General features: G+C 53.5%; 2 protein-coding genes across 6 annotated transcripts in view; both read left to right on the top strand.

Annotated features, from left to right (window-relative positions):
- Window positions 1–5,939, top strand: part of SOGA1 (suppressor of glucose, autophagy associated 1) — a 28,715-nt gene extending 22,776 nt beyond the window's left edge. For 3 of the 4 annotated variants that reach the window (XM_053992843.1, XM_053992841.1, XM_053992842.1), the window contains exons 15-16: window positions 94–235; window positions 1,145–5,939. In XM_053992843.1, coding sequence (XP_053848818.1) covers window positions 94–235; window positions 1,145–1,173 — 171 coding nt within the window. In that variant the 3' untranslated portion in view covers window positions 1,174–5,939. Of the gene's footprint in view, window positions 1–93; window positions 684–1,144 lie in introns of those variants that run through there. The other variant, XM_053992840.1, reaches the window with a different exon arrangement.
- Window positions 5,940–12,609: 6,670 nt separating this feature from the next.
- Window positions 12,610–16,243, top strand: part of ACSS2 (acyl-CoA synthetase short chain family member 2) — a 31,551-nt gene continuing 27,917 nt past the window's right edge. For both annotated transcript variants that reach the window (XM_053993028.1, XM_053993027.1), the window contains exons 1-2: window positions 12,610–12,784; window positions 12,998–13,193. In XM_053993028.1, the coding sequence (XP_053849003.1) occupies window positions 12,661–12,784; window positions 12,998–13,193 (320 nt within the window). In that variant the 5' untranslated portion in view covers window positions 12,610–12,660. The remainder of the gene's footprint in view (window positions 12,785–12,997; window positions 13,194–16,243) is intronic.

Here is a 16,243-nt window from a genome sequence, read left to right as displayed (position 1 = left end):
AACGAGGCACAGAGCCCCCCGGGGTGTCCCGCCGTGGCGGGGGACAGGGTGCCTGACCCCTCTAACTCCGCTGTGCCCTGTCTATCTTTGCAGGACACGGCGTGTGACTGCAGCTCCCAGTCCCTCACCTCCTGCTTTGCCCGGCCATCCCGCTCCGCGGTCCGCCACTCCCCCTCCAAGTGCAAACTGCACCCCGCGGACCCCCCCAGGGCGGAGGAGAAGCCGGGGGCCTCGAGTGAGTGAGGACGGGGGGCCGGGGGACGCAGCGTGCCTGCCATCCACTGTCCTGCCGGAAGAGCGCCCGCGCTGAGCCCGCGGGGCGCCTCTCGGAGGCGGCACGGGTTCATCTGTCTCCTAAACGTCCCCTCGGCCCCGGGGACGCTTACGAAGCAGATGTGGAGCCGGAGGCTGCCGGTAGCCCCGGAGTGCGGGGACACCCTGGCAGGGTGGCTGCATCACCTCCTGCCTGCGCAGAGACCCGCTGCCAGCATCGGGGGGTCCTGGCCGGTGCCACCGCGCCGGCAATGTCAGACGAGACCCTGCCGGGCCGAGGGGTCGCAGGCGCTGAGAAAGGGAGAGCAGCCAGCGGAGGCTGCTGGTGTCGACAGGGAGGGCTGGGCCGCCGTAGGGAAGCACTGGCCGAGGGGTGATGCTGCACCCGCCCCGCGGATGGAGGTGCTGGCTCCGGCGCCCTGCCGGCATCCCGCGGGCGATTGCCGCGCGGTTGCATCAGCCGCGGGCAGCGTGTGCTTCCCCGGCAGGAAGGAGGCGGGAGGCTCCCTGTGGTCACCCGGGCTGGGCTGGCTGGGGCCCTTCTCGGCCACCCTGCTACTCTTAGGGTGCTGTTTTGGCCCTTGGCTGCTGGGAGGGGTCCGGGTGGTCTCCGGGCTCCTCCAGCTGCAGAGCTGGGATCGCTGGGTGCACAGCGTGGGGAGAGGTGGCCTGTGCCTCTGTGTGTGTGTGTGCACATCCCCTGCTCCCAAGGGGCTGTGGTGCCCCTGCCTTGCACCCACCTCCCTGCTTGGGGCCACTTGTAGTTATTTCTTCTCCAAGTGCTGAATATACATATTTCTCTTTTTTTTTTTTTTTTTTTCCTTTTCTCTTTTTTTTCCCTCCACTTCTGGCTCTGCCCAACTCCGGACAGCCTGCAATGTAAAACCAAGTGCATTTTAAAAATACCGAAATGAGCTACATTGGAGAGGCACCAATTGGATTAAGAGATTGTGGTTTGGGAGGCTGCAGCGTGGCCAATGGTCTGTGCCACACATCCCTCTGTCACCACCAGAAAAAGCCTTACCCAGGGAGGGAGGGGGCAGCAGCCACAGCCCCCACAGCACTGCAGAGCTCCTGGGGCTGGGGCACTGCGACCCAGTCCCACACAGAGCAGCCTTGGTGCCTCTGTGCAGCTCCAGGAGAGAACAGAGATTACTGAGGCAGCTGCCTGACCTATTTTCGAGCCGCCTGCCAGGGGCCAGACAGGGATTCACCCAGATGGAGCTGCCTGCAGGTGCCTGGGTCTCAACACATTGCTCTGGGGCTGTGTGCCTTGTTCTGGGGGCTCTGTACAGGGTTCCAAGGGCTCTGCATTGCTCCGGGGGTTCCATCCACTGCTCCGAGGGCTCTGCATTGCTCTGGGGCTCTGTACACTGTTCCAAATGCTCTGTGCATTGCTCCAGGAGCTCTGTACACCTCTCCAAGGGCTCTGTGCATTGCTCTGGAGCTCTGTACACTGCTTCCAGGGCCTCTGCACATTGTCATCTCGCAGTTTCTCTTAAGAACTGCTGGTGCTGCCGAGGCTGCTGCCCTCTCCTGTCCGGCCGCTCGCTGCCCGCAGCAGCTGCTGCATCACTGCCACGTCGCAGCCTCCGTCAGCATCTCCGCGACAGCCGCTCACTGCCTGTGTCCCCGACACACCAGCATCAGCCAGGGCCCAGCAGGCCCAGCACCGATGGCCTTTTGCTCCTGCGGCACCCGGCCAGCCCCTGGGGGACCCTCATCACGCGGGTGGGGGACTCAGGGCAGGTGCTGCCCACCCTCACCAGCAGCCAGGGCCAGGCTGTGTCCCTGCCTGCCACGGAGGACTTGGGTCCAGCACTGCCACGGGCAATCTCCTGCTGTACATAGATATTTTCGGGGTGGTTTTTAGCATTTTCATGGATAATTGGGGTTTTGGTTTGGTTTGGTTTTTTTTTTAAAGACTCTCTACTTTTTGGAATGTGGTTTCTCATTTTTACAACTGCCTTTTAATTATTTGTAATATTGGTCAGTTCTGTCTTACTCTGTAAATAGTGGTGATGGGCATTTCCCAGGGGGGCTGAGATGAGGCCGGCAAGGAATTTGTGAGGAAATTTTGCTTGAGGTGTAGAGGTGGCTGATTCTACTCCAGCCCCTCCATGGATTCTGCCCTTGTCCACATGCCAGTGCCCAGCCTGGGGTGAAACCTGAGGTGTTTTGGGTAAAGCCACGCTTGCCCCTGCCCTGTCCTCCCGCTTCCTCTCACCAGCCCATGCCAAGGTCGCATGAAGGGCACCTCCTGCCCCGATGACAGGCTCTCTGCCCACCCCATCCTGCACCCCTGTGTCATGCCTGCTTGTTGTGTGATGAATAAAGGCCCTGCAACCCCTCACCCCCACCCTTGGTGCTGTCTTCCCGTGCTGTGGTGGGGGGGCTGTGCTGCCTGTCCTGTCTGGGGCAGTGCTGCTGCAGAGGGAGGTGTGGGGTGACATGATGCTGTGTCTCTGTTCCTGCCATCCTGCCTGCTGCCCAGCCCACACATGGTGTCCCATGTTCTCCTCACCCGTCTGTCCCTGACACCATCCCTACATGCTGACCCCAACTGTGCCACACCACCAGGGCTCCTTGTCAACTCCCACGGGTCCTCACTGCCAGCACTGCCACCTCACACCAGGCTCCCCTCAGCTCTGCATTGTCCTTGTGATGCTGGTGTTTCTCACGGCTGCCGTGTCCCATGCCAGCCTGTCCAGCAGCTCACCCCAGCTTGCACACACACCCACTTCCCCCTTCCTCCGCTGCCCGTGGCTCCCTGCCCTTGTGCCCCTCAGCTGGACTCGATCATCTCAGAGATCTTTTCCAACCTTAATGATTCTGTGATTCCCTGATCACCTGCTGGTCCCAGCCTCCCCTAAGGTTCGCTCCATTAATCTCTCTGACCCTGAGGTCCTCCATCACCCATCAAAACCCACCCTCCTTCTTTTTCTCTTCCATCATCCTTCATGTCCCATCCCTTTCATCCCTGCTCTTTGATCTGCCATGTTCCATCCCTCTTTATTGTGCTTTCATCAACCCTAACCCAACCCAGCCCTCCTTCCTCCTTCCTGTGCTACTCCATCCCATTCCTCCTTCCCATGTTCCAGCACCCACCAAACCCCATCCCTCCTGTGTACCTTCTTTTATGTCCCAACCCTTTTCCCACTGCTTCTCTGTTGTTCACCCGTCCCTCCTTCCTTGCAGTCATCTACTGTGTCCCATCCTTCCCTGCCACCCTCCTCCATCACCCACCAGGTCCTATCCTTTTCTGTGCTCCTCCATCAGCCACCATTGTCCTGTCCCTCCTTCCTGTCCTGCATCTTCCTTTGTGTCCTACCCTTTCTTGTGCTCCACTGTCACTCACCACCTCCAATCCCTCCCTATTCTCCCCACTCCCTTCACATCCCATCCCTCCTTCCACAGTCCTTCCAGTGTGCTCTCATCAGCTGTCCCATCCCTCCCCACCATGCTGTGCTCCTCCATTACCCACCATGTCCCCTCCCGCCCTCTTGTGCTCCTGCATCCTACACTGCATCCTATCCCTCCTTGTTCTCCATCACCCACCACCTCCCACCCCTCCTTCCTGTGCTCCTCCACTGCCTTCCATATTCCACCCTCCAGTCTTCCTGCCACACTTTGAGCCCGTCCCTCTAACCTGCTCCTTCATTCACCACATCCTGTTCCTTACCTTCATTCACCACCTTCTTCTCATGTGTTTTTCCATCTTCACCTTCACCCTGCCCCATCCATCTTTGCCTTGCTTTGCCTTCAGCTTTTCCTTTCATATTCATGTCAACATCTCACTGTCTTCTTCAGCTCTCACCACTGTCCTCTAGATCTTACCATCAGTTTACCCCTGCCTATTCTCCATTGGCTCCCACCTTCACCCCAACGTCCTCTGCTCCTCATCTTCTCCACATCTTTCTTCATCCTCTTCTCTCTTCCTGTCTCCTCTCTCAACCTTCTTCCCTTCCCCATCCCAAAATCCACCCTCACCTCCCACAATTTCACCATTCTTTCAACTGCTAATGTCACCCAATTTTACCTTCTCCACCTCCACATTTACAATCCCTCTTTGTGCTTATCCATTTCCCATCTCCTCATTCATCCTCCTCCACTGCCCTCCAGTCTTTGTCTTCTTCTGTCCCCTTAGTCTCTTGTTCCTCCTGTCATCCATGTTCATCTCCTAGTGTTTCCTCATCCCTCCTCTTCTTCTCCACCTCCCCTTCATCTTTTCCTCCACCACATGCCATCTAACTCTCCTTGTTTTCCTCTTTGATTTTGTCCACCTTCTTCATCCTCCACTTCCCACTGTCCTCCATCCTTCCCCGTGCCCCACACCACCCACTACTTGCCTGTCCTTCCTTACCCTCCACTTCCTACCATCTGCCCAGTCTCCTCATCCTCCCCAACCTCACTCTTCATATTCATTGTCCTTTCCACCATCTTCCATCTCCTTCACCCTCCATCTCATATTTCTTCCTCCACCTCAGTTCTTCCCGTGACCCTCCACTTCCCATTGTTCTCCATACGTTTTCCTGCAGTTTCACCTCTTCCCTGTCCCTCTCACACTCGACATCTGGCTATCTCACTATCCTCTGTCATTTGCCTCCCACAGTGTCCCTGTTTCTCTTTATGCTCCTCCACTTCTCCCCACCTTCCCATCCCTCTTTATTCTCTAAGTGTCCTACCAACCTCACAGATTTCCCTTTCCACCCCTCCCTGACCTCCAGCCATCCTTCCTTACCTCACAGCTCCCTCTCTAACTGGCCTTACATTCTCCTTCATCTCCTACCTCTGTCCTGACTTCCAATCTTCTCCCAGCCTGACCTCTCCCATTCCTCCCTGCACTCTTTTACTCCCAGCACATCTGACTTCAGCTACAATTTTCTGCTTCTCTTCCCGCTTCTCCTGCCTTATATCCCATCCTGTACTGACCCAGGAAGGCCACTACCAGCTCAGCTACCCCTGATGCACACAGGAAGGGCCCTTCCTAACATCAGCCCTTCTCCTTAGGGCTAGTGCAGCTGGAGCTGGTCTTAGGGGAAAAGGGAACCTCTGCCCTTGGAAGCTTTCAGTAACTCAGCCAGATAAAGTCACCAATGTCCTGATCTAACATTAGCAATAACTGATGTGGAACATGGAGCTTGACCAGATTCCCCTAGGATCACTTCCAGCAGTGAAGGATTTCAAGAGGGGTGAGAAAGGCCAGGAATGGCTTTGAATGCATTGCTTGGGATGCTGCAGAACATGAAGAATTATCCCTGCCACTTGCAGCTGCTCCATGGTGCTCAAGCAGACCCACCACACACTGCTCCAGCAGGACCATCCCATGCCTCACAAGGACCATCCTACCGTGCTCAAGCAGGGCCATCCCAAGCTGCGTGAGCAGGACCACCCCAGCAGGACCATTCCATGTTGTTCCAGCAGGACCATCCCACCCTGCTTGATCAGCAGCATCCCAAACTGCTCAAGCAGGACCTTTCCAGGCTGCTTGGGCAGGATCATCCAATGTAGCTGGAGCAGAACCTTCCCATGTTGCCCAAGCAGGACCACCCCATGTCATTTGAGCAGGACCACTCCAGGCTGTTCAAGCAGGAACGTTCCCAGGCTGCTTGAGTACTGTGGACCAACCCAAAGAGGCTTCTTGAAAAAGCTGCCAGCTCCCAGGCCAGTGATGTCCCCTCAGACCCAAGAGACAGGGATCTTTCATCGTCCTTGTTTTCTGCCCCTTAGGCTGGGCCCTGCAGGGCCATCCCCTTCCAACAGCCTTACGGCTGCAGTAGGGCACCAGGCTGCTGGCAGAGCTGCCAAGGGGAGGACAGGTCATCTCTCCATGCCAAGGGAGCTCCAAACCCTGCAGGACCTGCATGCAGGGCCTTTTCAGAGCATCCCGTGTCACTCACACAAGGGCCGGCCAGCCTCGCTTCCCTGAAGACTCTGCCTTGCCGTGTTGGAGGCTGCCAGCCATCCCATGGAGGGGAGGATGCCCTTTTCTAGGGGATATCCCACTGCAGGGACACGGCACCCAGTGTCTTTATAGGGTGGGTGTGACATTTGTAAAGCATTCCTGCCTTTATGCCTTCCTGGCTGGGAAATCTGGGGGAGGGTGGAGGGAATTTGCTACCTGTGTTAGGAACTAGCTGAACTTACGTGTCTCCCCAAGCTGGATTTCTTATTCCAAATGTTCAAACTGTTGTATATTGTACTGGGATTTTTACATTGAATTATTGTAGAAAACAAAAATTTAAACCAAGTCTGTTAAAAAATAAAAATCTCTATGAAAAAATAAATGTCAGCTTGTCTCCAAGTCCTCTCCTTACAAACGTGCCAGAGCAGGGATGTGTCTCCAGCGGTGGCTTTCCAGCGTGAGACCACACCACCCTCTGGTGTCAGCAGCAACCTCAGCTCCGTGCTGGTCCTGCTCCAGCCTTGTCCCTTTGCTTCCAGCTCTGCCTGGCTGCCAGTGCATCCTTGCACCGCCTTAAATCCTGCTCAGTCAAAGCAGATCCCATCCTGCTCCCAGCACATGGGCATGGCGTGGGGCAGGATGTTGCCAAGCCAGAAGGAGGAAGCAAAGCAAGAGCAGAGCTGCTTTGTTGGGTGCTGGCATCACCCTCACAGCCCCACTGGTGCTGTTTCCCAATCTGCCAGAGTATGGGATGTGCTCCTGTGTGTCCACACGACCTCACCCTGGGCATGACCGAGCCTAACCCAGAGCTCCAGCTATCCCTCCCTGCTCAATAAAACAGGGACAAAAGGATGCAGCCACGTTTATGGGAGTGAAAGGACACGCTCTGAAGCCTGGGGACAGCTCACACAGGGAAGCTGTTTATTAAACCCCAGTCTCCTTGCTGTGCTGCTGATGAAGCCGATGCCTCTCTCCTGAGGCAGTTTCCCTTCCTCTGCAGCCCAGGCTTCCAACAAATCTCTTACCGACCTGGCCCCCTCTCCCAGAATGAAAATAGCACCAGCTGGCAGAGCCCAAGTAAACAAATGAGCCACTGTGAGAGGAGAGAGCATCTTTATACGTTAATTGGCCCCATCTAAGAGTCAGACAGACATTTTCCTGTGGATAGATCGCTCAAGAAGCTCAGGCAAACAGCACTAACATGTCTCCTGGGTTTGATTTATAAGCCTGATTGCACTACTTGCTCATCTCCATATAGAATGATTATGAATATATTGTCTGTACTCTGCAGAGGGCTAAATTACCAGGCTCTGATATTCATCAGCTACTCCTTGAAGCTTAAAACCGCCTCAAATTCAGAACTCTCTCTCCCAGTGACAGTAGGGGTAGAAAGGATACAGCTCAGGGTTGATCCTTGTTTTCAGCACAACCTGGGCTGTTTTAACACCCTGATTAAGGGGTGGCTGGAGGGAGGGAGCAGCCTGAGCCAAAGGGCTGTGGAGCAGGGCAGTGCCGGAACCCAGAGCCAAGTGTATTGGTATTGAGCAGTTACATTTACAAACAAAGGAGCTGATAACTACCAGCAGGACTGAAGGGCTCTTATCACGGTGCTGATTAAAATTTCCTCTGCAGCCAGCAACGACGGGGAGTGTCCTCAGTGGGGAGAGGGAACAGCCCGGTGTTTAACCCTGTTGCTGCTGAGTGCTGATTCATCCAGCACAAGTGAAGGGCTGCACAGCCTAGCTAATTTCTAAATTAGCCCAGAAAGCCCCAGCAGGAAGATCCACAACCTGGTCACATCCTTTCAGTCCATCTCCTGTGCCTCCCACTCCATCTCACCCCTGCTCTGCAGGTCCCAGGAGTTTTTGCTGGTGTCACTTGTGATTCCTTCCAGATCCTTTGCTCTTTTGTTCTGCCCCTTAATTCTCTGCCCTTGCCTGTGGTTAAAGAAATCTTTCCCTTCCCACTGCAGGATATTCTGATAAAGGCTCCCAGTGCCTCTGGCATGGCCATGCAAGGCACAAACTTGTTTGTGCTGTGATAAATTCACCAAGAGTAAGATCTATGATAAAATGATGCCTTCTCTGATTAGCATCACTGACAGGTGTTACACCAAGCTGCTGAATCTGCCTCACCAGGTCCTGGTCCAGGCTGCCCTGCCCAGGAGATGCTCTGGGAGGAGTGGACAGGCAGGGGGGGAGGAGATGGATTGCTGTCCTCCTGCAGACAAGCCCATGAGCCTCAGCCATCACACTGGTGCCTTGGTGTAGCTCAGACACCTCCGCGCCTTCCTGGGTTCCTTCCTCCACTGCTGTGGGCTGCATCCTTCCTGCCTGATCCCCTCAGCGATTTGCATGAAAGGGGATGTGATTCCCACATTCATTGGTAATAAGGCCAGTCAGAAGGCAATGCCCTGTGACCCCTCTTGGACCCCCAGGTAAATCACCTGCTCACCTGGAGCAGTACTTTCCCCAAATTTTAGCACAAGTTTCCCATGTGAGGCTGCCTCCTGCTCACCCCACCAGGACCAGGAGGTCTGAGGTGTACAAAACAGTTCACACTTTCCAGTTTCTTTCCCCCACCCCCAGCATCTCCAGGACTGAGATCTTTCATGTCAGGGAAGATGCAGTGAAGGGTCCCACCACAACTGCTGAGCTGCTGTGGGTGCTGCACTAGAGAGGCTGTTTCCAGAGTATCCCAAGTTTCTAGAGTATCCAAAGCAGAGTGTGAGCAAGATGCCACATATCCTGGCCAATATATTTTTTGACCCTCTGAGTCTCTTCAAGAGACCTTAGTATACATTAACATATACACTTTAAGTAATTTAATTAACATATACACTTTAAGTACTTTTATTCCTTTACAGGAAGAGGCAATAAAGGGCCTAAAATGCAACTGATTTTCCAGGACTGCCTGGTGAGTTAGGAGAGCTGGCAGCAAACCCTGCAGCATCCAGCTCCAGCACACACCAGCCCCTGGGCAGGAGCCCAGCTGGATGCAAACTGCCCTGGGGTGGAGGAACTGGAGCAGCAAAGCATGGTCACACAGCAGGAGCCCCTTTCCTAGATCCTATAAAATCACCAAGGGAAGGCTGGGCATATCCATAAAGTGTTCAAGGACAGGTCGGACAGGGCTTGGAACAACCTGGCCTAATGGAAAGCGTCCCTGCACATGGCAGGGAGTTGGAATGAGATGAGCTTTAAGTTCCCTTCCAATTCAAAGCATTCCACGATTCTGTGGTTTTTCAGCTGTGGGACACTGAAATGAAAATGTGAGGAGGGCTGTGTTTGTGCCACGGGGGTCTGACTGATGGTACCGCCTCTGTGGTTCACAACCCTGTACGCCGCTGCTTGGAGACTTACTGGAAGAGGAGAGAGCTGGAGAAAACAACAGGAGAGTATCTGGAATTTTCTGCTTTGCAGGTGCATTTCTGAGAGGAGATGTACCCTCTCCACATCAGGCAGCTTCCTGGGCCACAGCTGTGGACAGCTGCAGCACAAAACAAAATTCCCTGGCTGCAGCAGCCCAAGCTGGACAATGTTGAATGAAGGACAGCTGTGGGGCTTGTGGGACATGGTGCTGCCCCAACCTTGTGGCTCAGAATGCCCTACACACACGGGCAACAGTTGCTGGACAGAAATCACTGTCACTGAGGCTGGTGGGGGATTTCAGCTGGCCAAATCACTGAAAGCAAAAGGCCAATGAGAAGGGAAGCAGAGAGCACCTCCCAGATCTGCAAACCACCTCTTCACTGGCTCTGGGACACTGTCCTGTGACAAGGAGAGTGACAAAGCCCTTTCCCAGCAGTGGGGTGAATGACAGCCCCCTTCCTGGCACCTAGAGGGGCAGAGGGTTTGTTAGAGACCTGCTGGTAAATGCAAAATCCCTGGGACACAGGCTGCTGGAACTGAAGGCTGGCAACTTGTAACAGAAAATTATCAGCGTGAGGTGGCTTGTGAAGGACATTAGAGGTGCTGGGTTTGTCCCACTTCTCAGGAGAGGATCAGAGTGGTTTCCAACTGGGGTTAAATGATGTGCCAAGTGTACCCAGAAACTCATGGAGCTGTTCCCAGACCATCAATCCAAGGGGAGTGCTGGAGTGCAATTCCCATAGCTCTTGAGGAGCTTCAAAAATACCCCTGTCCAAGAGCCTAGGCTGCAGAGCCAAACTGACTTTTTCTTTTAAAAAACCCTTTTTCCCTTTTGTAATAGGGAACTTGAAGGTAATGATACTGCTGGGTGGTCAAGGTAAATTTTTTGCAGGATTTAGCTGTATCCTTACTGGTCTCCCTACAGATAAAGCCTGGGCTCAGAAACCAGTGATCCCAGGCTGAAAGTCAAAAAAAGGAATGGGCTAAACCTGGACATTGGGCTTGTGCTGGAGACTTCACCTTCATTCATGTGATTGAGATTGAGACCCTGCACACTGACCTTCCTGTGATTTTTTCATTTTTATTTTTATCTTTTTGGTTAAAAACAATGAAATGAATAATATGAGGCCACACTGTAGCTGTCCAGGACAGAAATTTCATAGCACATAGCTGAGGAAGCTTTCTTACATGGGCTACAGCATGGTGTGGCTGACAGATTTGGGATGTGAATCCTGCTGAGCTCATGTTGGAGGTGTGTAGAGAATATCTCTGGGGTGATACTGTCCATAGGACACAGTCCATGGAGGGAGGTATTACCTGAACTACTCCTGGGTTTCACCTCGGAGTAAACCAGCTGTGTCCTCCCAAACGAGTCACAGAAGAACCTTTGCCCTGAAGCAGTGTGGGCAGGCAGCAAACTGACACCAGAGCAGGGAGCTGCAGCACAGCTGTGCCCTTCAAAACTAGGGAACATCCTTAATGAAAAACACACACCAATGCTGCTGCTTTTGTGTATAGAGCTGTTTCTGGCCACTTTGCTGATGAGAACATTGCTTGGAGTGGCAGACAACCAGCCCACAGGTTTCTGTCTCCTCCAGTCTACAGCAGGGCAACACTCCCAGGGAGTGCACAAAAGCATGGAAAACCCAAGGGTACCGGAGTAGGCTGTACCTGCTCACTGACACTGTGCCAACTTCAAGTTTATGCACTTTAATCTTTTGAGTGCTCCTTGGCCCTGGCCCAAACCAGCACAAAATTCCCAGGGCAGGTGGCGGCCTGGGCACAGCAGTGCTTCCTCCAAGGGGTGAGTTCCCCAGTGGCGTAAAGGAATTTGAGGTTTTGTCAGCCTGCCTAAGAAATATCTTCTTGGAAGGCAATGTCATAGGGCAGGCAATGCTGTTGGGGCAGTTGAGCTCAATGCAGGGAATGTTAAGGATTGGGATAACAAGGGGTCTGATGCAGGAGGTAAAACCACAGGCAACTCTTGCTCTGAGACCAGACACATGAAATCACGTTGGTCCTTGGGAAATTTCAGCTCCAGCCTCCTGCTCCAATGGGGCATGGCTACTCAGGGGCTTATCTTGTTGAATTTTGTGTCTAAAGACTGTGGCCCTGCTCCTACTTTGGGATCCTGTTCTAGCATTTGATTGCGTTCTTGCTGAAAAAAATGTTTAATTTCTCACTACCTCAAAAGGTCTGTACAAAGTTTTTGCAGAAAAAGGGTGCTCAGTGAACTGCTACAGCTCGCTGTGCGCACACAGATCAGTGGAGGAGAAGTGGAGGGCCATGGATACACACGAAAGTTGTTTTCCGCAGGGGGACAAGGCACGGAGTGTGGCCATACCCAGTGCTGGCCTGCGCTGGGGCTGGTGAAGGAGCAGCTCACGGACGGTGCCCTGGGCTCTTCCCTCTGCCTGGCAAAGTGGCAGGGACTGGCACAGAGGGGACACAACTCCTGCTGGCGAGGGAGAGGTGGCTGACAGGGCAGGGCTGTTAAAGGGGGACACTGCTGGCATGGAGGGACAGGGCTGATGGAGGGACAGGGCTGATGGTGCAGGACAGGGGGGTGTTGGCTGACAGGGGACACCACTGACACCGGGACATGGCTGTCAGGGGTCACTGCTGGTCGTGGGGACATGGCCGGCAGGGGGACACCACTGACAGAAGGGCCATGATTGACAGTGGAACACCACTGGTGAGGGACACACTGCTGACACGGTGGGTAGGATACATAGCTGCAGGGTGACCTGGCTGATAGGGTGTCACCACTGACACAGGGGACATCACTAACACAGGGGACACGGCTGACAGGGTGTCACCACTGACACGGGACAGCACTGAAACAAGGACACGGCTGACAGCGGGACACCGCTGACAGAAAGGACAAGGCAAACAAGGGGACACCACTGACACAGGGACACTGCTGGCAGGGTGACACCACTGACACGGGGACACCAGACACACGGCGACACCCGCACAGGCTCTGGAACATGGCCGCCGCCCCGCTCCGCCGTGAGGGCGGGCCGTGCCCGCCGTGCCCGCCCCCGGCTCGGCGCGGCGGCGGAGCGGGGCTGGGCGGCCCCCGCCCGCTCACAGCCCCGGTGCCTCGCCATGGTGCTGCCGGGGGAACAGGCCCGGCTCTACCGGCCGCGGCCCGAGCTGCTGCCCGCGGCCCACGTCCCCTCGCTGCCCCACTACCAGCGCCTGTACCAGCGCTCCGTGGAGGAGCCGCACGGTGAGCGGGGCCGGCGCGGCGGGGCGGCGGCTCCCCGGGCCCTGCGGGGGCTGCCCGCGGGGCTGGGGGGAGCGCGGGGAGCTCTCGGCGAACCCCCGCGGGTGGGGTGCTCGGGGGGTGCCCCTAGTGTCCCCACGGATGTTACCTGCCTCATCCCCGTGTCCCTCATCCCCGCTTCCCGCTCACGGGCTCCGGTGCCCGTTGCCTTTGCAGAATTTTGGGGGGACATCGCGAAAGAGTTCTACTGGAAGCGTCAGCACACGGGACCCTTCCTGAACTACAACTTCGATGTGACCAAGGGGAAGATCTTCATCGAGTGGATGAAAGGAGCGACCACCAACATCTGCTACAACCTCCTGGACAGAAATGTCAATGAGAAGAAGCTTGGGGACAAAGTTGCTTTTTACTGGTAAGTTTCTGTTTTTGTTGTGGTGGAGAGGATGTGTAAATAGCACCCTAAAGTGTACAAACAGTGTCAGTTTCTACTGAGGTGAATGAAAACATAAAACCTGAGAGGGGCTAATCCTTAGATGGGTTCGGCACGTGTTTGCTTGCAGTGTCCTTGGGAAGAGCTGTGCCAGGAAGCTTCTCTGCCCTTCCCGGGAAGCTTCTCTGCCCTTCCTGGGATGCACTGAAGTGCCCAGCGTAGCAGTGGGGAGCGCCTGACTCCCAGCTCTGCCTCTGCACTTGTACCTGCTGTGAGCTCCGAGCCGTCAGAGTCAGGCAGGTGCCACAACTGCCTGCTGAAGGAGGTAGATGTGGATAGAGGCACGGGATGAGAACAGCCAACATCCGACAGCTAAAGGCTGATAAACCCCATTATCTCCCGTGTTTATGTTTTGTGGGTCTGGCGAGTTTCCACTCCTGTAGCAGAAAGGTTCTCCTAATACCTGAGTTTATATGTGGATTCATTGCACTTGAATGTGAGGTGCTTTCAGACAGACTGGCCTCTCTACCTTTGGGAAGAAAAGGAAGAAAAGTTACTTCCAGCCTTATCTGAAGTATGTTTTCAGTTTTTTTACCAGAGTAGTTACTAGTGTTAAAATCCATTAATTTTTATATTGGTGCAAAGTAGGTTTCACTCGTGATGTCCAAGCTCCAGAAGTAGTGCACTCCTGAACTAGCTCAGCTGGCAGCGCAGCTGTGTCCTCAGACAGAGCTGTGCCTGGCTCTCCTGTGCGTTCTGCTGTTTCCCTTGAGCTTGTGCTCATGTAACCTGGCTGTGACTGTATGTGACAGAGCAGAAGCACAATTAAATGTACCCCGCAGTAGGCATGCTATAACTCGTTGGGATATGGTGAGTCCCTTGAGCAGAGCAGATGGAGAAATCTTACTGTCATTGCAATAAAAATATCAGATACTCAAAGGGATTTTTTGTGCAGCTGAAGGTCTCCCTGAGTCACCTGGTGTAAAATTGACTGGGGAGCCACCCCGCTGCTGAAAGGAACATGGTTATACCAATGTGGCTCTGGCTGTGGCTGTAAAATTGGCTTCATAGAGTTTCTGCAGTTTCTATCCATAGCCCTTTTGCTTCAGTGAAAGAATTGCACACACCTCCTGGTAGATAATCATATTGATAAGGCACAGGTGAAATGCTGGAAAGTGTTTACTTCCCTGCTAGTTAAATAGATTCTATAGCTGACTCTGATGTAAAATGACTGCAGCTTCTGAATGAAAAATCCTTTGTAAACTCTTGCAGGTAAAGGTGTAAAGCAAACAAAGCCATTTGGCAGCCAGTGCTGGCCCTGTGCTGGGGTTTGTTGAGGGACTGGTTTCTTCATGGACATAAATGTTTGTGTGACAGTGAGGCAGCTGCCCACAGTTTTAATTTGGGCTTGGTGAACATTTTTCTTGTCGGTTATTCTGGGAGCCTTTGTAGGGGTATTTTTGATGCTGAGGAAAGCTTGGGGTGGATATGGAAATGGTGGGTGGCTGTCAGTTGTGGTGTTCACAGTGCTAAAAAATAAAAGTCTCTCTTCCTCCTAAGCAGAGCATTTCCCCTGACTATTTTGGGACAAACTCTCCTAGTGTGGCTCTGTCACAGGTGACCAGGCACTGTAGAGTGGAGCTGGCAGCTAGGAATGCTGGTGGGAGCGATGGAAGAGGGACACTGTGACAAACCTATGGCACTAAGGACTTGGGAAAGCGGGGCTGAGGGTTGCAACTCATAAAATTACTCCTCTCTGGGCACATGGTTTTCTTCAAAACAAAACAATAACTAATTGCTCTCATCTTGTCCTCTCCCATTTTTTGTCATAACACTCTGGAATGAGCCTGGCTCCCTAAAACCCTTGAGACTTATCTTACTGTATGAAAGGTCGAAAAAGAAATTAAAGCCTCTGAAAGGTGAAGAGGTTTTTTTATTTTTAAACACCTGGGGCACCAAATTGTATCTAAGAAAGTCTATAGCCTTCTAGATGGGAGAGGTGCTGAACTTACACCAAGGTTTGGTTGACTGCCCAGCTCTGAGAGCTCTGAAAAGATACAGGACTGTGGTCTTTGCTTTCAGAGAGGAGGAGATTAGGGAAAAGTTGAATAACGTTTGGAGACATTGCTGAGCATCCCTGAGACGCGACGTGTCCTTACAAAACTCAGAACTGCTGGCTGTGACTGTCTCCAGTCTTGCTTGGATGGGAGGGAGCGAGCAGCTCATCTGGGTTTGTTAGGGCCAAGCTGCACTAAAGGTTCCTGCACCACCAGCAGTCCAGGACTGCCCAAATTGGCTCCACTCAGAGGCCCTAATCCCAAGCCACATGGAATTGCATTTTCAGCACAAAGAGCAGTACATGGGATTGCCTAATGCTGCAGAACTTGTACATAGGTGATGTTTGCTGTCGTGGTGCCGTCCTCACGGTGCTGTTAGGACTGTGTAGTTCCAAATGGCCATCCTGAGTTGGTGGGAAACATGGATTTTTCCCTGTTGCCTGCTTCGCTAGGATATCACGGGCTGCTTGTTACAAATATTTCTGGTTTCTCTGCTTCTGATTCCTATTTCTCTGCTTGGTATTGCTGATGTGGCCTTAAAAAGGAACAGAAACTCCAGGAAATGCTTCTGATGAAGTGCTGCTCTCAAAAGTCAAATCTCTTTCATAATGGTGTGTAAAGGCTGAGGTCAGTAGCAATGGTTGCTGTGCAGGTGGGTACCTGTGGTGATTCTCGTGGGCCTTGCAGGGGAAATGGACTAGACCAGTATTTGGACATTAAGGGGATTTGCAGCAGTGCTGAGGACTTTGTGAGGGGTGGTTAATTAGGGCAGGAGCACAGTATTCCTTCACCCTGCTGTAGACGTGCCTAAGTCACTTGGACAGCCCTTAGTTCTGTGCTGAAGTGTCTGTTAATAATCTTGTATAAACTTCAGCCTGGGTAGCCTGTGGAGGTAAAAATATAACCATGAGGGAATTAAAAAAAAAACCACCACCTATTGCAAAACTCTCTAATTAGACCCTGGGGTGTGAAAGT

This window comes from Vidua macroura, chromosome 17 (assembly GCF_024509145.1).
Source record: "Vidua macroura isolate BioBank_ID:100142 chromosome 17, ASM2450914v1, whole genome shotgun sequence".
Lineage (NCBI taxonomy): Eukaryota > Metazoa > Chordata > Aves > Passeriformes > Viduidae > Vidua > Vidua macroura.
Note: the sequence above shows the minus strand (reverse complement) of the source record. Positions and strands in the feature narration are given on the sequence as shown.